General features: G+C 35.4%; 1 protein-coding gene across 1 annotated transcript in view; it reads left to right on the top strand.

Moving 5' to 3' along the window:
* LOC119597921 (glutamate receptor ionotropic, delta-2-like) overlaps nt 1–17,428 on the top strand; it is a 20,595-nt gene extending 3,167 nt beyond the window's left edge. The window contains exons 2-11 of the mRNA XM_037947586.1: nt 7,858–7,958; nt 8,680–8,770; nt 9,118–9,276; nt 9,441–9,529; nt 10,315–10,436; nt 11,396–11,610; nt 12,361–12,516; nt 13,019–13,125; nt 15,528–15,691; nt 16,143–17,428. Coding sequence (XP_037803514.1) covers nt 7,861–7,958; nt 8,680–8,770; nt 9,118–9,276; nt 9,441–9,529; nt 10,315–10,436; nt 11,396–11,610; nt 12,361–12,516; nt 13,019–13,125; nt 15,528–15,691; nt 16,143–16,219 — 1,278 coding nt within the window. The 5' untranslated portion in view covers nt 7,858–7,860 and the 3' untranslated portion in view covers nt 16,220–17,428. The remainder of the gene's footprint in view (nt 1–7,857; nt 7,959–8,679; nt 8,771–9,117; nt 9,277–9,440; nt 9,530–10,314; nt 10,437–11,395; nt 11,611–12,360; nt 12,517–13,018; nt 13,126–15,527; nt 15,692–16,142) is intronic.
* Nucleotides 17,429–18,327: the final 899 nt, after the last annotated feature.

The following is an 18,327-nucleotide window of genomic DNA, read 5'->3' on the forward strand; positions in this document are numbered from 1 at the left end:
TTTTTTTTTTTTTTTTAATAGACATCATACTTTAGGAATGCAACCCATGTCGAGAATATGTGTTCAGGTTTCTCACAAAGCCTGCCGAACCCAAAGACAATTAAACTCCTAGCGAAGTGGCACAGTGGTTAAAGGGGGTGACTTTTGCCGCGTCGGGTTTCCCCTTGCAATAATCACCGGTTGAAACATTCGGAAACTTACGTTCGTTAAAAATATTCGAAAATCATGACCACAATTCATGACAGCTGACCCATAACAAAAAAAACAATTTTATTTAATTTTATTTATTTATTTTTACTCTACTCTACTTTACTCATGATTATCCTCCTTCTAAGTACCGTTTAATAAAACAAATAGTTTGGAAATGCCAAAAATTTATCTTTAACCTTGTTTTCCTTAAATTTTTCCGGCGGTACGAATCACATCCACGGTATAAGCTGCCCCAACAAAGCATCATTTAACTTCGCATAATCGCTGACAGTGCTTCCAGGCAATGATGAAAGGAGTCGTAATGCCTCGCTACGTAAATAAGTACCCAGATAAATGTGATATTCCCCCTCGTTTCCAGTGATGAAGTTTTGCTGGAAGCTCCAAGCGTTTGCCAAGTAAAGATCTATTTCGTATTCCCCGTCAGCAACATAGATACTTTGAGACCCTCAGGGAAAAAATTAACATGTACAGAATAGGTGTTATTAAGCGAGCTATTTCTCGTGCATGTGTGCGTTGCTTTTAAACTTCCGCGTGTGGCAGTTCAACCTATTTAAACTCCCGTCCAGCTCCCCGCTCCTCCCGCTCAGCTCTTGCAAAAACTGACGCTCCTTTCAATCAGTCTTTCAAAGCCTCCCCACTTAAACTACGCGATTCGACTCTATTCAAAATCTGAGGCAATTCCTCAGTACAATATAAATATACACATAACACCCAAAATGATACAAAATTTCTGAGATACAAAGTACAGAATTACTTTCTGATTACCAAACGGTCTCGGCACCAATAGTCGCGTGTCGACAACCGATCGCCAATTTACGGAGAAATTTTAACATGAATTAACTTCCGTAAAGATGAAGCGAGTTACAACATAAAAGGGTTTCTGAAACGCGGTGGTAAACATAATGAATAACAGACTGTTGATGATTATCACAACCAGCTGCAACTTGCCACATAGAGAATACTGAGGAACCTCCTTTTTGCCGAATACCTGGGGTTTACAAAGGAATTCATCCAGCCACTCACGTAATGAAACGCCAGGATTCGATTTTTACACACACTGCTTTTTTTGTATAAAAAAAAAATAGTAGTAATATTTTTCATGATCATTTAATAATTGTCACCTTAAGGGGGATCCCACACACTGCGCAACATCTAATAATCCAAACTTTGAATCTTGAAAACGATTTAAAGTTAATATTTTTTGTATTTTACTTTTGTCTTGTACAATTATTTGATGTCTTTTTTTTTTTCGGTTGCTGTATTGTCACTGATCCTATTGATTTGGAAAAAAATATCTATATCTATATCTATATCTATATCTATATCTATATATACATATACATATATATATATATATATATATATATATATATATATATAATTATATATATATTATTAAAATATAATTATATATATATATATATTTAAATTATATATATATATATATATATAATATATATATATATATATATTAAAATATATAGATTAGATATAGATATAGATTTTAGATATAGATATTTTTTTTTCCAATCATAGGATCAGTGACAATACAGCAACCGAAAAAAAAGAAAGACATCAAATAATTGTACAAGACAAAAGTAAAATAAAAAAAAATATTAACTTTAAACGTTTTCAAGATTCAAAGTTTGGTTATTAGATGTTGCGCAGTGGTGGGATCCTTTAAAGTGACATTAAATTAAAAATGATCAAAAAAATTTTTACACTTTTTTTTTTTTAACAGAAAAGCGTGTTGTAAAAATCGAATCCTGGCTTTTCTTTACGGGGTGGCGGGATAAATTTCCCTGAAAACCCCAGTATTCGCAAAAAGGGGGTTTTCCTCAGTTTTTCTCTATGGGGCAAGTTGCAGTGGTTTGTAATCATCAACAGTCTGTTATTCTTTTGTTTCCACCGCGTTTCAGCCTTTGAGTTGTAACTCGCTTCATCTTTACGGAAGTTAATTCATTTTTAAAAATTTCTCCGAAATTTGGGCGATGGGTTGTCGACACGCGACTTTTGGTCCCGGCCCGTGGTAACCAAAAGAAATTCTGTACTTTGTTCTCAAAAATTTTGTATTTTTTTGGGGTGTTATGTGTATATTTATTTTGTAGGGAGGAATTCCCTCAGATTTTGAATAGAGTGAATCGCGTAGTTTAGTGGGGAGGTTTTTGAAAGATGATTGAAAAGGAGCGTCAGTTTTGCAGAGCGAGCGGGGGAGGGGGCACGGGAGGGGAGTTTAAATGGGTTGAACTGCCACACGCGAAGTGAAAGCAACGCACAATGCCAGAAAGCTCGTTTAATAAACCATTTGTACATTTAATTCTTTCCCTGGGGGTCTCAAAGTATCTATGTTGCGAGGGGGAATACGAAATAGATTTTTATTTGGGCACGCTTGGAGCTTCCAGAAAAATTTTCTCATGGAAACGGGGGGAAAAATTACTTTTATGGGGGTATTTTTACGTAGCGGGGGCATTCGACCCCTTTCATCATTCCCGGAAGCACTGTCAGCGTTTATGCGAATTTTAAATATCTTTGTTCAGCTTATACCGGGGATGGGATTCGCCCCCGGGGAAATTCAAGGAAAAAAATTTTAAAGAAAAAATTATGGCTTTTTCCAACTTTTTGTTTTTTTAAAACTACTTAAAAGGAGGAAAACATGAGAAAGTAGAGTAGATAAAAATAAATAAATAAATTAAAAAAATTGTTTTCTTGTTATGGTCAGCTGTCAAAATTGGGTCATGTTTTTGAATTTTTTTAAACGAACGTAATTTCCGAATTTTCATCCCGGTGATTTTTGCAAGGGAAGCCCGACGCGGCAAAAGTCCCCCCTTTAACCACGTGCCACTTCCTAGGATTTTAATTGTCTTGGTTTCGGAGGCTTTGGAAACCTGAACACATATTCTCGAATGGGTTTTCTTTTCCAAAATATGATTTATTAAAAAAAAAAAAAAAAAAAAAAAAAAAAAAAAAAAAAAAAAAACACGGGTTAATGCTATAGCCCCCCAGTAAATAAAAGACGTGCTGTTTGGCCTTATCCCAGGTGTTCACCCCAAAGAAAACACTACCACAAAGTTTTGATCAGAATCCCCTTCTTTTTCCGCGTGTTTTCATGCTCGAAAACAATTCATCTCAGATTCCAAAAGTGGAGAATCCATTGAAAGCCATCTAAAAGGGTTTAGTTGTTAAACTCTCTTTGCAAAACAAAAACCCCGTTCTTACAGCACTTTGTTGGCCCTTGGTGAAAAAAGCCGATATTGTAAGGAACAACAGTCTTGTTACAAGCTGCACCCCTTTACGTAACAAAGAAAAACAATGTGATGTGATTAGAAGAAAATATCGCGAAACCCAGCAAAAAATGATTGAGGGTTGTTCACCGGAGTGCATTGCAGTGAAAACGAGTAGAACAAAACAAGCATTTTGGGGGTTCTGCTAAAGGACCGGCCTCACTTATAAACCAGGGTCACGACGCCCGGGGGTGGTTCACTTGTTTTTACGTTAGTTTTTTTCTACATTTTCGTTGGATTTAATGGGGTTTATTGTTCTTTGTTTTATTTAATATTTCCTTAATTCAGTTGGTGCTTTTTCCAACATTTTATAATTTACGTGTACCAGAGCCATTAAACATACTTTATTTTTATGATTCATTTATTAAAGCAACACCTCTGATGGCTATCTCGCAGTCCTAAATTAGATAAAGAAAAGGGCCATAAGCTACAACTTCACGTATTTGTCGATGAAGAGACGAAAGAATATATTAAAATGGTAGTGAATCATGGCGACGATGTCCGTAGACCTAAAACGAAAATATACACAGCCAAATAGCCAAGTAAACGCTACACTATGATCTTAAGCGTATTCGCCGCTTTTATTCCTTTTTTATCATTTGACATATTTTTATCTTGTTAGCTTAGGGTTTGCGTCTGTTATAATTATCTATTAATGAGGGAAATTAACATGAATACTCAACAGCGCCGGAGTGCACTAGTGAGGCGGCATCAATATGTTGGTGGAAAGTAAACATGTACTGATCACGTACACTGTACAAGGTGCTTTAATACTTATATGTAAATGTTTTATATGTACCTTGTATACTATAGTTCTCATTAGATTTTAGACTTTGCATATGTATGAATATTTTGGAATCGATGCAATCCATGCTATTATTTTTTATTTTTATTTTGCAGTGTAGATTTTATTTATTTTTTTGTTTTTGTTTCTTATTAATTTCTTATATGCGAAAGAGAGAAACGCGATTAACGATGCACCCACAAAACGTAAGTGATGAAAGCGTGAAATTTGAATAATAAGGATCCCATGTATACGCAAATATAAATGTGGATCATTAAGCTTGTCGCGTCTGATTAATCAAATATTGTAAATTACACCGATTGGATTATATGGTTTTTAAATATATTATTAATATCATATAATCATGGTAAGCGTGTTGAAACAAGGAAACACTTATCACTGCTGTAGTTAATTGATCAGTGAAATATAAACATATTAAATCATAAATGTATGATTAATACAAGGATAAAACAAATTATAGAGACAGTAAATCAGTAAATAAGAACACGAAAAATAAATTGGTGAAGAGTAATAGCCATAGAAATACAATAGCAACAACAATATTGCAATAACAATAGTTCAACAACAACAGCAATACACAACAACAATAACAATACTGCAACAACAAAACCAACAGCAATACTACAACAATAACAATACACCAACAAAAACAAGACAGCAACATTATTAAAGGTCACCAAACTTCATTATAATCACCCACCGCTCCTGAAGAGTAGGTCGGTTAAGATCTGATTAAAATATCTTTTTAATTAATCTATCTGATCATAAGGTCCCCTTGAAACTGTGGATACCCAATTAAAAAAAGAAAAAAAAAAATCATTTGTCGGTAGCTGATTTAGTTAAGAGTTCTTAATCAAGGATCATTTTTGAGATAGTTCAGTGTTATTTGGCCTGTGATGTCTAGCGCATTTACTTGTTTGAACCAATTTCTTATTTTCGAATTGGGTTGTTTAATTGTTAGTTATTGTGTTATTGCTTGGGCACATACGGTAATGATTTTTTTCCCCTTTTTTTGCGCATAAGCCTTGATGAAGTTTTTGTGTTATTGTTTCTGCATATACGGTGATGTTTTAAAGAACTGTGTTATTATTTGTGCATGTGTTAATGATTTAAGTTACTGTATTGGTGTTTGTTTCTATGTGTTGATATAAGTTACTTTGTTGTTTGTGCACATACAGTGATGATTTAGGGTTTGATATCAAGGATAAGAATGGGAACAATTAAAAGACAGATAATATTAATTAAATGAGAACAGAACGACAACCAGCAGCAATAACGACAGTAATGATAGTAAAGATAAAAAAATAAAAGTGTGCAAACCGATTTTCTTAAAATCCCCCCCCATCCCCCTGGAAACCTGTGTTTAAAACCCCCAAAACACAACTTTAAACACTAAAAATCTTCAAAATTTCCCTTTATCAATTTTCCCCCGTCATATTAGTCTTCCTTAAATTATCTTAAAAATCCGCATCTACCCTTAATTTGTCATATGAAGTTTACAGTCACATGCGAAGAAAGCTTTCGATTAAATGTTGAGGAATCGCAATGAAAGTGGAGGTGAACCATTGCAAAGAAATAAACTCAGCTGAAGTTAAACGATGAAGGACGAAACGTAAAGAAACGTTTCGCTCATACGTTAGATTAGTTTATTTACGATTTTCTTTTACTTTATGATTTTGAAGTCTGAAATCTGGTTAACATATTACACATTTTACTGTTTCGTAAGGCCTCTCACACACATACATTTACCTCTCTACCTCCTCTCCTCTTTTCCTGTTTATCAGTCTTTCTCCCTCTGTCTATCTGTCCATGACAATATTTATATTCCTATCTATTTGCCTATCTGTTTGTGTATATCTGTATATATGTACCTTTATCCACACACACACACACACACACACATATATATATATATATATATATATATATATATATATATATATATATATATATATATATATGTATGTATATATACATATATATATATATATATATATATATATATATATATATATATATATATATATATATGTGTGTGTGTGTGTGTGTGTGTGTGTGTGTGTGTGTGTATGTATGTAAGTATATAGACTCCCTTTGGTTCTCTTTCTTCTCAGTCATCATATATTATCATCATTAAATATCATCATTATATACTATCACCATAATATATTATCATTATACATTATCATTATATCATCAATGTTATTATTATTGTTATTATTATTATTATTATTATTATTATTATTATCATCATCATCATTATCATCATTATTATCACTATCATTATCATTATTATCATCATTATTGTCATTATGATTACTATTGTCCTATGTAGTCATGATCAGTCAACAGTCCGATTACCTGACAGAATTCATTAGACCTTTTCACTATGGCCTCTCCTCTTCACATTTCTGTCGTGATTAACCTGATTTTTTTTTTTCTTGGGGGGGGGCGGCATTTTATATTTGATCTTTTGATTTATCTTGATAGCGTTTTGGCATTTCAAAATTTGTGAAAATATACTCGCGTGATATACAGCGGTATCGTTATGAATAGTTTTCGAAAGTTGTATGAATAGGACTGATTACTCTTTATATCCTTTTAGATCTGTTTCAAGAGATGAGTGAATTATTGTAGATTTCATGTCTAGAAAATCATATCGTTCATTAGGACACGATACAAGAAATTTCAATTGTTATCGAAAGTGAGGTGTTCCTCATATGTGAAGCCTAATAAATCACACACACAGATAATCATGATTTGTTCTAATTAAAAACTAGAGTTTAATTAATTTCCTCATACTCTCCTTCCTACTTTCTCCCCCTATCCTACCCCTCCACCCCACCCCCTCACGCCGCCACACACATACACAAATTAAATTGATCAACGAAAGATTTCATTTTCTCTTTAATCGTTCGTAGCAGGTGCTCTTCCGTTATGGATTTTCCTACACACGTATAAAAAGGTATTTCTCAGCCGCCTTTCACTCAATCAGATACGTGCTTTCATAGAGTCAAGATGTCGACTGTGGAATCGGACGAGGTGGCTCTCGATCGTTGCCTTAAACTCGGTGCCATGAACGTACGTAACTTCGTATTCTTGGCTTTGTTTTGTTGCCTGCTGTTTGTTTTTGTTCGTGGTACAAAAACAAACAGCATGTGGTTTAAGAAACCACATGCTTTCCTTCTTTGTCTTCTCCTTGCCATTCTTTTAATTGTGTATTATACAAAAAATATATCTATATCTATATCTATCTATCTATTTCTCTCTCTCTCTCTCTCTCTCTCTCTCTCTATATATATATATATATATATATATATATATATATATATATATATATATATATATAAACACAGACACGCTGAATATACCACACAATTACCAACATCGAAAGACTTTCTTCTCTCAACGTTTCCACTAAGCTCAGCTATGTATCCAACCTAAAGGATGTTTCGCCCTCTTGAAAGACTGTGGGAAATTGTCTTACGCACGTATCCCACCACTTCGTTCTCTTTATAACGAATGGACACAAAATTATCCGTTGGTCTCTATTTCTCACAGTGGATGCCCTTTATGGTCATCGTTGGTTCGTCGCCTCCGTACCGGTTCGTTGGTTCCATGGTTCACGTGATGGATATCATTGCCAAGCAGCTTAATTCATGGTAAGGTAGTTTACATGTTGAATTTATGTTTTAAATATATCTGTGTAATATATACATACATACATATATATATATATATATATATATATATATATATATATATATATATATATATATATAAGTTTGTATGTGAGTGAGTGAGTGAGTGAGACAAAGTGAATGTGAAAGAGACAGACAGACAGACATCGAAAGGGATGACAATTAAATCGACCTGAACACAAAGATCAGAAAAAAATTATATCAATCCATCCACATAAAAGATATATATATAATATATATATATATATATATATATATATATATATATATATATATATATATATATATATATATATATATATAAGGCCTTTGTGTCAGGGAAAACCTTAGAGATAACAGTTTTTATTCTGCTTAAAAGAATATTTCGTTCTGTGACTGAAATAAGTCGCATTATGTTTATAGTAAACCTTGTATATTAGATCGTGTGTGTGTGTGTGTGTGTGTGTGTGTGTGTGTGTGTGTGTGTGTGTGTGTGTGTGTGTGTGTGTGTGTGTGTAAGTACTGTAAGTACTTTGTCTTACTTATGTGTTTATATACACATAAAAAAAATAAAATAAAAATAACGCAGAACGAAAATGTAAAGATTCATCCACGAAACGAACCCAAACATAAAAACTAATCACACAAAATTCCTCAGTCAAAAATCGAAAGAAAGTTTCCCAGTGCATTTTTATCTTTTCAGCTACGAATTCGTGATTCCTGACGATTGGATGTTTGGGACAAGACTCCCCAACGGGTCGTGGACGGGCATTATGGGGCAGCTGGCGAGAAGGGTGAGTTAGTGGGTGAGTGAGGAAATACAATGATATACATATATACATATATAAATACGCGCACGCGCACACACACACACACACACACACACACACACACACACACACACACACACACACACACACACACACACACACACACACACACACACACTAATAATGATAATAATAATAACAATAATAATAATGATAATAATAATAATAATAATAATAATAATAATAATAATAATAATAATAATAATAACTATAATAAAGTAATAATAATGATGATAATAATAATATTATTATTATTATTATTGCTGTTGTTAATGATAATGATAATAACAATAGCAACACTAACATAACAGGAGGTGGACATGTCAGGTGTGACACTGTCCAACGACGCAGCTCGCAACGCCGCGATAGACTTCAGCGAACCTCTTTACATGGACACGCAGGTCCTCTCTTACAAACGCCCGGTTTTGGAAGCAGACATCGCTGGATTCATCAAGCCGTATGATACGTTGGTAATGAAGGGTTTGTGGGTTTATCACGATTTTGTTGTTGCTGGTAAGTTATTGGTAAGTTATTGACATGTATTTATTTTTCTTCTTCTCTTCTCTCTCTCTTCTTATAAATATATATATCTATATATCATTTTAATCTTTTCATTTTCTTCGTCTTTTCCAAGATGTGGATCATGCTGGCGGCCACCTTGTTGGTCGTGCTCGTGGCCATCTTCGGTGTCCATTTGATAGAGAATTCGTTGCCTTTCAAGCGGTAAATTCTATTTTTATTATTATCATAATTTTATGTTACTATTGCTACTATTATTGTGTCACTGCTGATATTACTATAGATGATTCTTATTCTCTTTTATATTACTGATATGTCATTAACTGGTGAGGATTATGCTTTAATGTTATCACTATAACAGTGAATCGCGAAGTCTTGAGGGGAAAAAATTGGCCTGTTTTTCTATCTGGTAGGCGATACTCGTATTAAGATTATATAAAAAAGACATATTCAAGGAATGTTGTATCACCATTAGATAGAGAAGGCTTGTGAATATTGCTGAATATATACATATCTATATAATATATATTTTTTTTTCTTGGCCAGGAAAAAATCTAGGGCTTTGTCGGAGGTTTGAGAAAGGGATCGCGAGTGTAAAACGGTTAGGAACCACTACACTATAGGTTATTCTTACTATTTCTGTTATTACTGTTACATCAACCAGTGATGAAGGAGCAATATTCGTTAATACTAATATCGTTCTAGGTTTTTATCACCATATTTTATGTCATTATTCTTACCGTTACTATTGATTAAAGACCATTGTTCGTTATCCCTAAGATCACTATGAAATACCATCACTGATATTTCCATTATTACTGCTACTATTAAATTATGAACTTTATTTGTCACTACCAATACCAGTACACCTTCCTGCAATTTCTACAATTTACCAATATTTGCAACAACAATATTCCTCCCACCCACCCCTTCACATAACCGTCAGCCATACCACGAATAGGCAATCAAACATCTTTTTTTCCCGCCAGTAACAACAATGGCGAAAAACAGACTCCTAAGCTGGACACCGAGAGAAAAGCCCCTCAGCAGCAGAAGTGGGAGTCAGTGTGGTATTCTTTCCAGTGGACAATAGGCTCCACGCTGGCCCAATGTGAGTAGAGAGGATGATCCTTACGAGAGGGAAATTTTATAAACTGTGAGAATGTGGGATTTGATAACGCATAAGATGGGATTTGGCGCGTTTTCAATTCTGTTGTTCTCAATTCATTATTCATCTCTTTCTTTATTATTTCGTTTTATTTGTTCATTTGTTTATTCATTCATTTCTTTATCTATTTTTAGGAAGAATAAGATTTAGTCGAAATTCTAGCAGTTACGTTTCTTTTCGTTGTGATGTCTGTATCTCATTTATTTGCATTTCTGCTGCTTGTATGTTTCTAATAACTATCTCCTCTTTAGGGATAGTTGTTAAAAATTCATAAGTCGCTAATCCCCCTCCCCCCCACGTCCTCGCATTCATTGAATCCCCTGGTTCCTTATTTATTTATTTATCTTCCTGTCTGTTTGTTCGACTGTCTCCCCCACCCCCTCTGCCTTCTGTATTTTACTTAATTAAGAATTCCTTCCCATTTCCCCCACTGTCTTTCATTCATTCATTTACTCATCCATACGTTGTTTTATTCAGGCATTCATCGTTTCCTTTTTTCCCCTCTTTCTCTCGCCTTTTCACTCACGTTATATCCCAACTTCATCTTTCCCATGGGCAGTAATCGATTTTTTTTTTCTCGAAAAATACTTTTAATTTTTCCCCCTCCTATCTTATAATCATTTTTCATTAATTAATTCAACTTTTTTCTCATTCTTTTTTCAGCCAATCTTTATCCAGTTTTCCTAAATGTCACCTTCCTATTCTCTCATTTAATTTCTTCTTTTCTTTTCTCCTTGAAATGTATTTTTCATCATTACTTTTTCACGTATTATCTACCATTCCTTCATAAACGAACCATCACTTTCTTCATCTGTTATCTCTCGCATTTTTATCTATTGTCCACCATTTCCCTTATCTATTACATATTTACCCATCCCCCATTCCCTTGTCTATCACCCCAGCTATCCCCTGGGTGCCCCGAGGAAACGCAATCAGGGTAATCGCCGGCCTGTGGCTCTTCTCCGCTCTCATCATCGCTTCCGTGTACCGCTCGAACCTCAAGGCCATGTTAATCCTTCCCAAACTGAGGCTGCCTTTTGATAGCATAGAGGAGCTGGTGGAGACCGACATCCCTTGCATTGTGCCGAAGGGGAGCATGCTGTACCAGGCAGTTTTGGTAAGGTGGGAGAAGGGGGTGGGAAGGAGGGGGAAGGATTGGAAAGAGGTGAGCTCATGGGTGTGGATTTGGTGGGGCTGTAGGTGGTAAAAGGTGGTGTGTGTGTGTGTGTGTGTGTGTGTGTGTGTGTGTGTGTGTGTGTGTGTGTGTGTGTGTGTGTGTGTGTGTGTGTGTGTGTGTGTGTGTGTGAAGGGAGGGAAGAGAGGGAGAGAGGGAGAGGGCGGGAGAGAGACAGAGGGAGGGAGGGAGACAGAGGAAGGGAGAGAGACAGAAGGAGAAAGAGATAGGGAGAGGGGAAGGGAAGGGAAGGGAGGGAGGGAGGGAGAGCTAGAGAGAGAGAGAGAGAGAGAGAGAGAGAAAGAGAGAAAGAGGGAGAGAGAGAAAGAGAAAGAAAGACGTAGAATATCGAAAGAAAGAAAGAGACAGAGTATAAGTAAGACAAAGTACTTACAGTGACATACCTTAACACACACATACACACACACATACACACACACATACACACACACACACACACACACACACACACACACACACACACACACACACACACACACACACACACACACACAAACACACACACACACACACACACACACACACACACACACACACACACACAACACCATCACCAGCAACCACCCCCAAACAAGATTATCCACATCCCAAAACCAGATTATCCTACACACCACACAACTTCAATCCTCCTGAACAAAACCCAAAGGATACACATCTTCCCCCCATCCCCAGTACGCGCCCCCAGGATCTCTCCTCTCCCGCCTGAAGGATCAGCTGGTCGACACCGTTGATAAAGATAAGGCAGTGAGGGACGTGCTGTTAGGATTCAATGCCGTCTTCATCGGGCAAAGCATCATTGAGTTCGTGGCGCATCAAACCTTTTCGCAGGTGAGGAGGCTTTGCTGTGTTATGATAGATGGATGGATAGATTAATGGATGGATTAATGGACTGATGGATAGATGGGTATATATATATGGATGGGTGTATATATTCAGGCATAGATGGACAAATAGATGGATGGGTGGGTAGGTGGCTAGATAAATAGATGCTGTGTTATAATAGATTGATAGCTAAATTGATGGATGGATGGATGGACAGATATATAGATTCATTGATAGATGGACAGATGGATGGATGTATGACTAGATAGATAGATAGAGCATCATCTTCGCAGGTGAGGCCTGGTTATGTTATGACAGATAAGTAGAGAGACTGATGGATGGATGGACGGACAGATAGATATATAGATAGATAGATCGATGAATAGATACCAACTGCAATCCCTCATTCTTATCAGGGGCACCAACTACTTGACTTTTGCTACAGGAAGCCGCCATACGTAAGCAACTTTCCCTATATCTCAACCTCCCTTCCCTCTGCGTGTTACAGACGAGGACCTGCCCGCTGTACATCGCTTCCCAGACCTTCTTCGGAGCAACGAGCCTGAGCATCGGTTTCAAGAAGGGATCGCCACTGAAAGCCAAAGTGGATCCTATGTATGTGGAAGTTCGAGTTTCATATTTCTTTTGAATGGTTTCAAGGATCATTGTTTTTTCTTTCTTACTGTCTTATTTCTATCTCTCTCTTTTTGTTAGTTTCTTTGTTAATTTTGCAACCTTCTTTACGCTTCTCGATCATGGGATTTGTGGTTAATCGATGTCGTATTTTCGATGAAACGCTCCGTTTATAGTCATTTGTCTTCGATATCTAAACACCTTATCTTATCACAATTGGTACCCATATACACGTTGTTGCAGTGGTATTCCTCTGGTATAAGTGTGATTTTAATGCTAGGTTGGTATACTCATTATTGTTATAGTAATCCTACTGTTGTAGTTAGCGTTCTCTATTACTGTAGTTTGATATATCCGTTTCCCTGTTCAATTCTCATTTGTGTACCGGTAATATCTGTCGCTTGTATTCCCTTATTAATCACTCACTTCCACTATGCACTGAATAATAATAATAATAAAAATAATTAGAAGAACACACAATGAGACCGGAATGATAAAGTTTACATTCCTCATCAGGTGATAAAACTGATATGGATGCCCGATGCAAGTTTATGTTAGAAACAAAAAAAACCGTGGGGATGAATTGACTTCGAGGATCCATTCTGTTTTTTTTTTTTTATGTCTGATTAGGATTCTAATTTGTCTCGAAACGTCACGATCCCCTGTTTCTTTCTCACTGTGGTTGTTTCATTGTTCATCTGACAAGCCCTGCTCAGTTTCATCGCACCTAACTATTTTTTTTCACATCTGATGACAGTTACACCAGTCAAGTTAATTCTCAGTTACTAACTTTTAGCGCTTCGTGCAAGTCACACCAGTCAGGTTAATTCTGTTTACCAGCTTTGTTCGCTTCAGCCAATTATACCACCGTACTCGGGTTAAATCGATCACAATCAAGCATCTCTCCACACTGCATGCCAATTATGAGACATCATTCAGGCTGCTGTCTCAGTTAACCAATTTTTCACGCTGCTTGCCAATTATACAATGGCTTAGTGAATTCTTACACGGTAAAGAAAGGGATTTGATTTTTTTTCTCTCTCTCTCTCTCTCTCTCTCTCTCTCTCTCTCTCTCTCTCTCTCTCTCTCTCTCTCTCTCTCTCTCTCTCTCTCTCTCTCTCTCTCTAGGTAGTACTAATAGAAGTTGTAGTAGTAATGGTGAATGCTAAATTCATAACTAAAAAAAAAAGAAAAAATACACACACACACAAAAATCTAGTGACAATTATTATAGTGATGAGAATGATAATAATGGCAATAGTGATAATAAAGATAATACGAGGAATACGAAGGAGAAAAAGAAAAGGACCAACAACAACACCTATTATAATGATATCAACAATGATAATGTTGATTATAATGATAACTCCAACAGCAACAACAAATATAGTAATAATAATTATGATAATAATAATAATAATAATAATAATAATAATAATAATAATAATAATAATGGTAATAATAATAATAATAATAATAATAATAATAATAATAATAATAATTACAATAATAATAAAAAAAAAAATAAAAATAATGATAATCATAATAATGATAATGGTAATAATAACAGTAATGATCAGTGATAGTAAATCAGTAGTAATACTAAGAACAATGAGAAGAGTGGTAATTATAATGACTGTATTTATGAATTTGGAATAACATTAATGATAAGAATACAATTACTAATAAGAACAATAACAACGACAACAACAATATTAATAATAATCAGCATCATCATCATGATAATGAAATCAATCGATGACAGTTATGATTAAGTTCATAATAATAGTAGTAATAGAAGAGTCATTAAGAATATTAAATGACATAAAAATGTTTGAAATATATGTTTAATAAAACAGACGAATATTGACCATGATAACTAGAGGATTCATAATAAAATAAAGATTGTAATAACAACAATATTAGATTTATTGATAACTAGAATAATAACAAGAATGTGTATAGTTTTAAGAAAGGGGTTTGAGAGTTCTAAATGCAACTTCAAGGTTTACCAAGTGATTTTTTTCTGCATTGCCAGCCAGTATATGTATATATGATATTTGCTTTTAGTATTGTCATAATTGTCACTTTCATTCTTATCATTGTGATCACTATCATCACAGGCTGATAGTGTGATCATCATTAACATCATTATCATTATCATCACTGTGATCATCATCATCGTTAACATCATGATTATCACTGATCATTATCACCATCAATATTATTATCATTATTATCGCTGTAATCATCACCACCGTCCATGTCATCATTTTTGTAACTACAATTATCATATTATTTTTCTCGTTTTTCCTTCCTCTTTTATATATCTATGCAATGCCTTCTTCGATCACTTCAACGCATCCCTTCCCTTTCTCCTTCAGCATCCGCAATCTGAAGGAGTTCGGAATCCTCGACTACCTGGTGCGGAGGGAGACCATATACGCCAAGGAATGTCTCCGGCAGGAATCTCTCTTAGGCTCTGCGGAGTCCCTGAAACCTCTGAAACTCAAAGACTTCTACGGTGTCTTTTCTCTCTATGCTTCAGGTGAGGGCTCTTTTTTTTTTTCTTCTTCTTCTTTGTATTAATTTATTTTTATTTATTTATTTATTTATTAAGGAAGAAGAATGTTTTTTGCGTTTGATTTGGATGCTGTGTCGTGTGTCTTAGGTTTAGGAAATTAGATTTTTTTTTTTTTACTTGGTGCAGATCAGGAAACTTGATGATCTGAGGATGTCTGATTGAATTAGAATATAGTATATCCTTGTCTTGCCGTCATGTCTGTCTGTCTCCTTAGCAAAAAATGACATTCTAATGAACTTTTCATTTTAAACAGTTATTATCTACATTTCTTACATTTCCAAAAACTCTCTCTTTGTAAATGAAATATTATTGAAACGAAGACATCTCACCTTCATTTCTTAATACCTTTGTCGCTTATCTCACTGCCACGTTTTACCTCCCTTATTGGCCATTAATATTAGACGTCTATTTTCAGGGACGTTCCTCGCTAGTGTTGTCTTCCTAGTGGAGCTGATTCTTCAAAGGAAAAGGCATACTTCAAATCTTCCCTAAATAAGATACCATCTAACGACGACGATGACTCGGAATACTGACTGAAATACTGAGAAAAAAAAACCTGATGTTGTAGTTAGTGGTAGCGTATGTTCAGAAATATGTACACAAATTGTAATGGACAGTAGCGATGGCGTGACCGAGAAATATAAGGGTTATGTCAAGAGGCTTATGTTAGGTGTTTTCACAGCCGTGGCCCTTCCCCCTTTCAGCACATCTCCCTTCATGTTACCCTGAAATGGTTATAATGCTATTGGGTTTAGAAACTTCTTTAGACATTCATGACTTATTATACATTTCTTGCATTTCATATTCAGTTTCGCAATCTAATATTATTTTATATATATTGTACTTGCAACTCACTCGCATCCATATAAGTATGGCCGAGGAAATTGAGAGTGTCTTTACTTGTGTATTATAGTCTATTCAATCATGATACATTAGGAGGCCCCACCCCCTTTCGTTAGCGCCATACTGCGACCGAATATTCAGGCAGATGTCTAAACTGACCTCACCGACTAAAGGTCTAAATAAATACATAGTCCTCGACATTCCTCTCTATCTGTGTCTCCTTTCTCCCTGTAATTTTAGATCATCCTCACTATCTTAAATGTGTATAAAAGCAATCACCTGCAAGTGACTCCTCACACGGGATTCATCTTGCACTAGAGGCACTCCCATAATAAAATAAGACTCGTCTCCGTGCTGTTGCTCTTTATAGCTGTAGAGATTATTCCAAGACACTCAGGTCTTGTGGAAAAGTATCACTGAAAAATATGCAGCAGGCTAGTTAACAGGACTGCGTTACATTTGATAAATTATATGAAAATTTCAATCATAACTTGAGTAACAGTGTTTGCTTCTCAAGTTTACTGTTTGTCTTTGCAGAATTACTTTTCGCATGAACCACTTATTACATTAAAACCGACATAAGTGGCCGGACATTTTAAATTACAGTTGAAATTTCTTGTTCAGTTAGGTTACCGGAGGCGTATAAGTTACCCGCCAAGGTTACCTCTGGCGCCTAACAGTTTCCCACTGACTTTATTTTATTTTTTCATGTTGACTTTTTTCTGTTCTTTTCCTTTTTTTGCAATTTTGTAATCATTGTAATTTTGAAACTCTATCATCACTGAAGCATTACTTTATTATCGAAATGATTTAACAGATGTAACAATGAGGAATTAATAAAACTGGTAAAAGCATATTCATGTGCCTTTTTTTTTTTTTTTGTACTTGCTCACATATTACAACTATAGCCTCTTCTTAACTTTTCTACCGACATTTTCAAGATTCACACAGGAATATTTGAAGAACAAAAGTAACTGCCGAATTAAAGGCATTAAAACACCGAAGTTTTGTACAGTAGTAGTATTATGCGATGTTATCAGCCTGTGGCATTAGTCGACACAGGCCAGGGTCCCTTCATAGGCATACCCCAGCCGAGGTTCAGCTTTGCATATCTGGCTTATTTTCCTATATATCCATATTGAACCCACATCAAGTAAGGTACATTTTGACTTGTATTGTCCCCGCTACTAAGTGGATTAAAGTTATTCCTGTAACTGATGCCTGCAAGTACTGTTGGTGCCTCATTTCTCAATTGCTGGTTCACATGAGTCAGAGTACCACTTCATGTTGTCACTGATAGAGGACCACAGTCTGAGTGAATTATCCACCCGTCATTCGCCAGAAAAGTTTTTTTTCGGTTACCATGAAATTTTACCCACTGAACCTGTTTTATAACGAGACTACAGAAACACCGCAGTGATATAGACTATGAACAATTAGCATTAACGACAAAAGAAGGCCTCATTTCGTTCCAACACGCCGTATATACCAGTCTCTGCTCACCAACTCCCGAACCCGTTGCCGAAACCAGTACTACACAACCGAGCTGCCTTATATCATATTTGCCCAGAAGATACATCTTTTTCTAAAATTATGATGCTGATTGTATATATTGTTCATGCCACTATCCATTTCTTTGGGCGAAGTGTGTGTACTATATATAACCACTCCTGTTATTCTATGTGATAATGTGAAAATTAAGAACATAAGAATTTAAAGTTTAAAACACTACCACAGTAGAAAGTATGTCAAAAATG

This window comes from Penaeus monodon, chromosome 40, assembly GCF_015228065.2.
Source record: "Penaeus monodon isolate SGIC_2016 chromosome 40, NSTDA_Pmon_1, whole genome shotgun sequence".
Taxonomy (NCBI): domain Eukaryota; kingdom Metazoa; phylum Arthropoda; class Malacostraca; order Decapoda; family Penaeidae; genus Penaeus; species Penaeus monodon.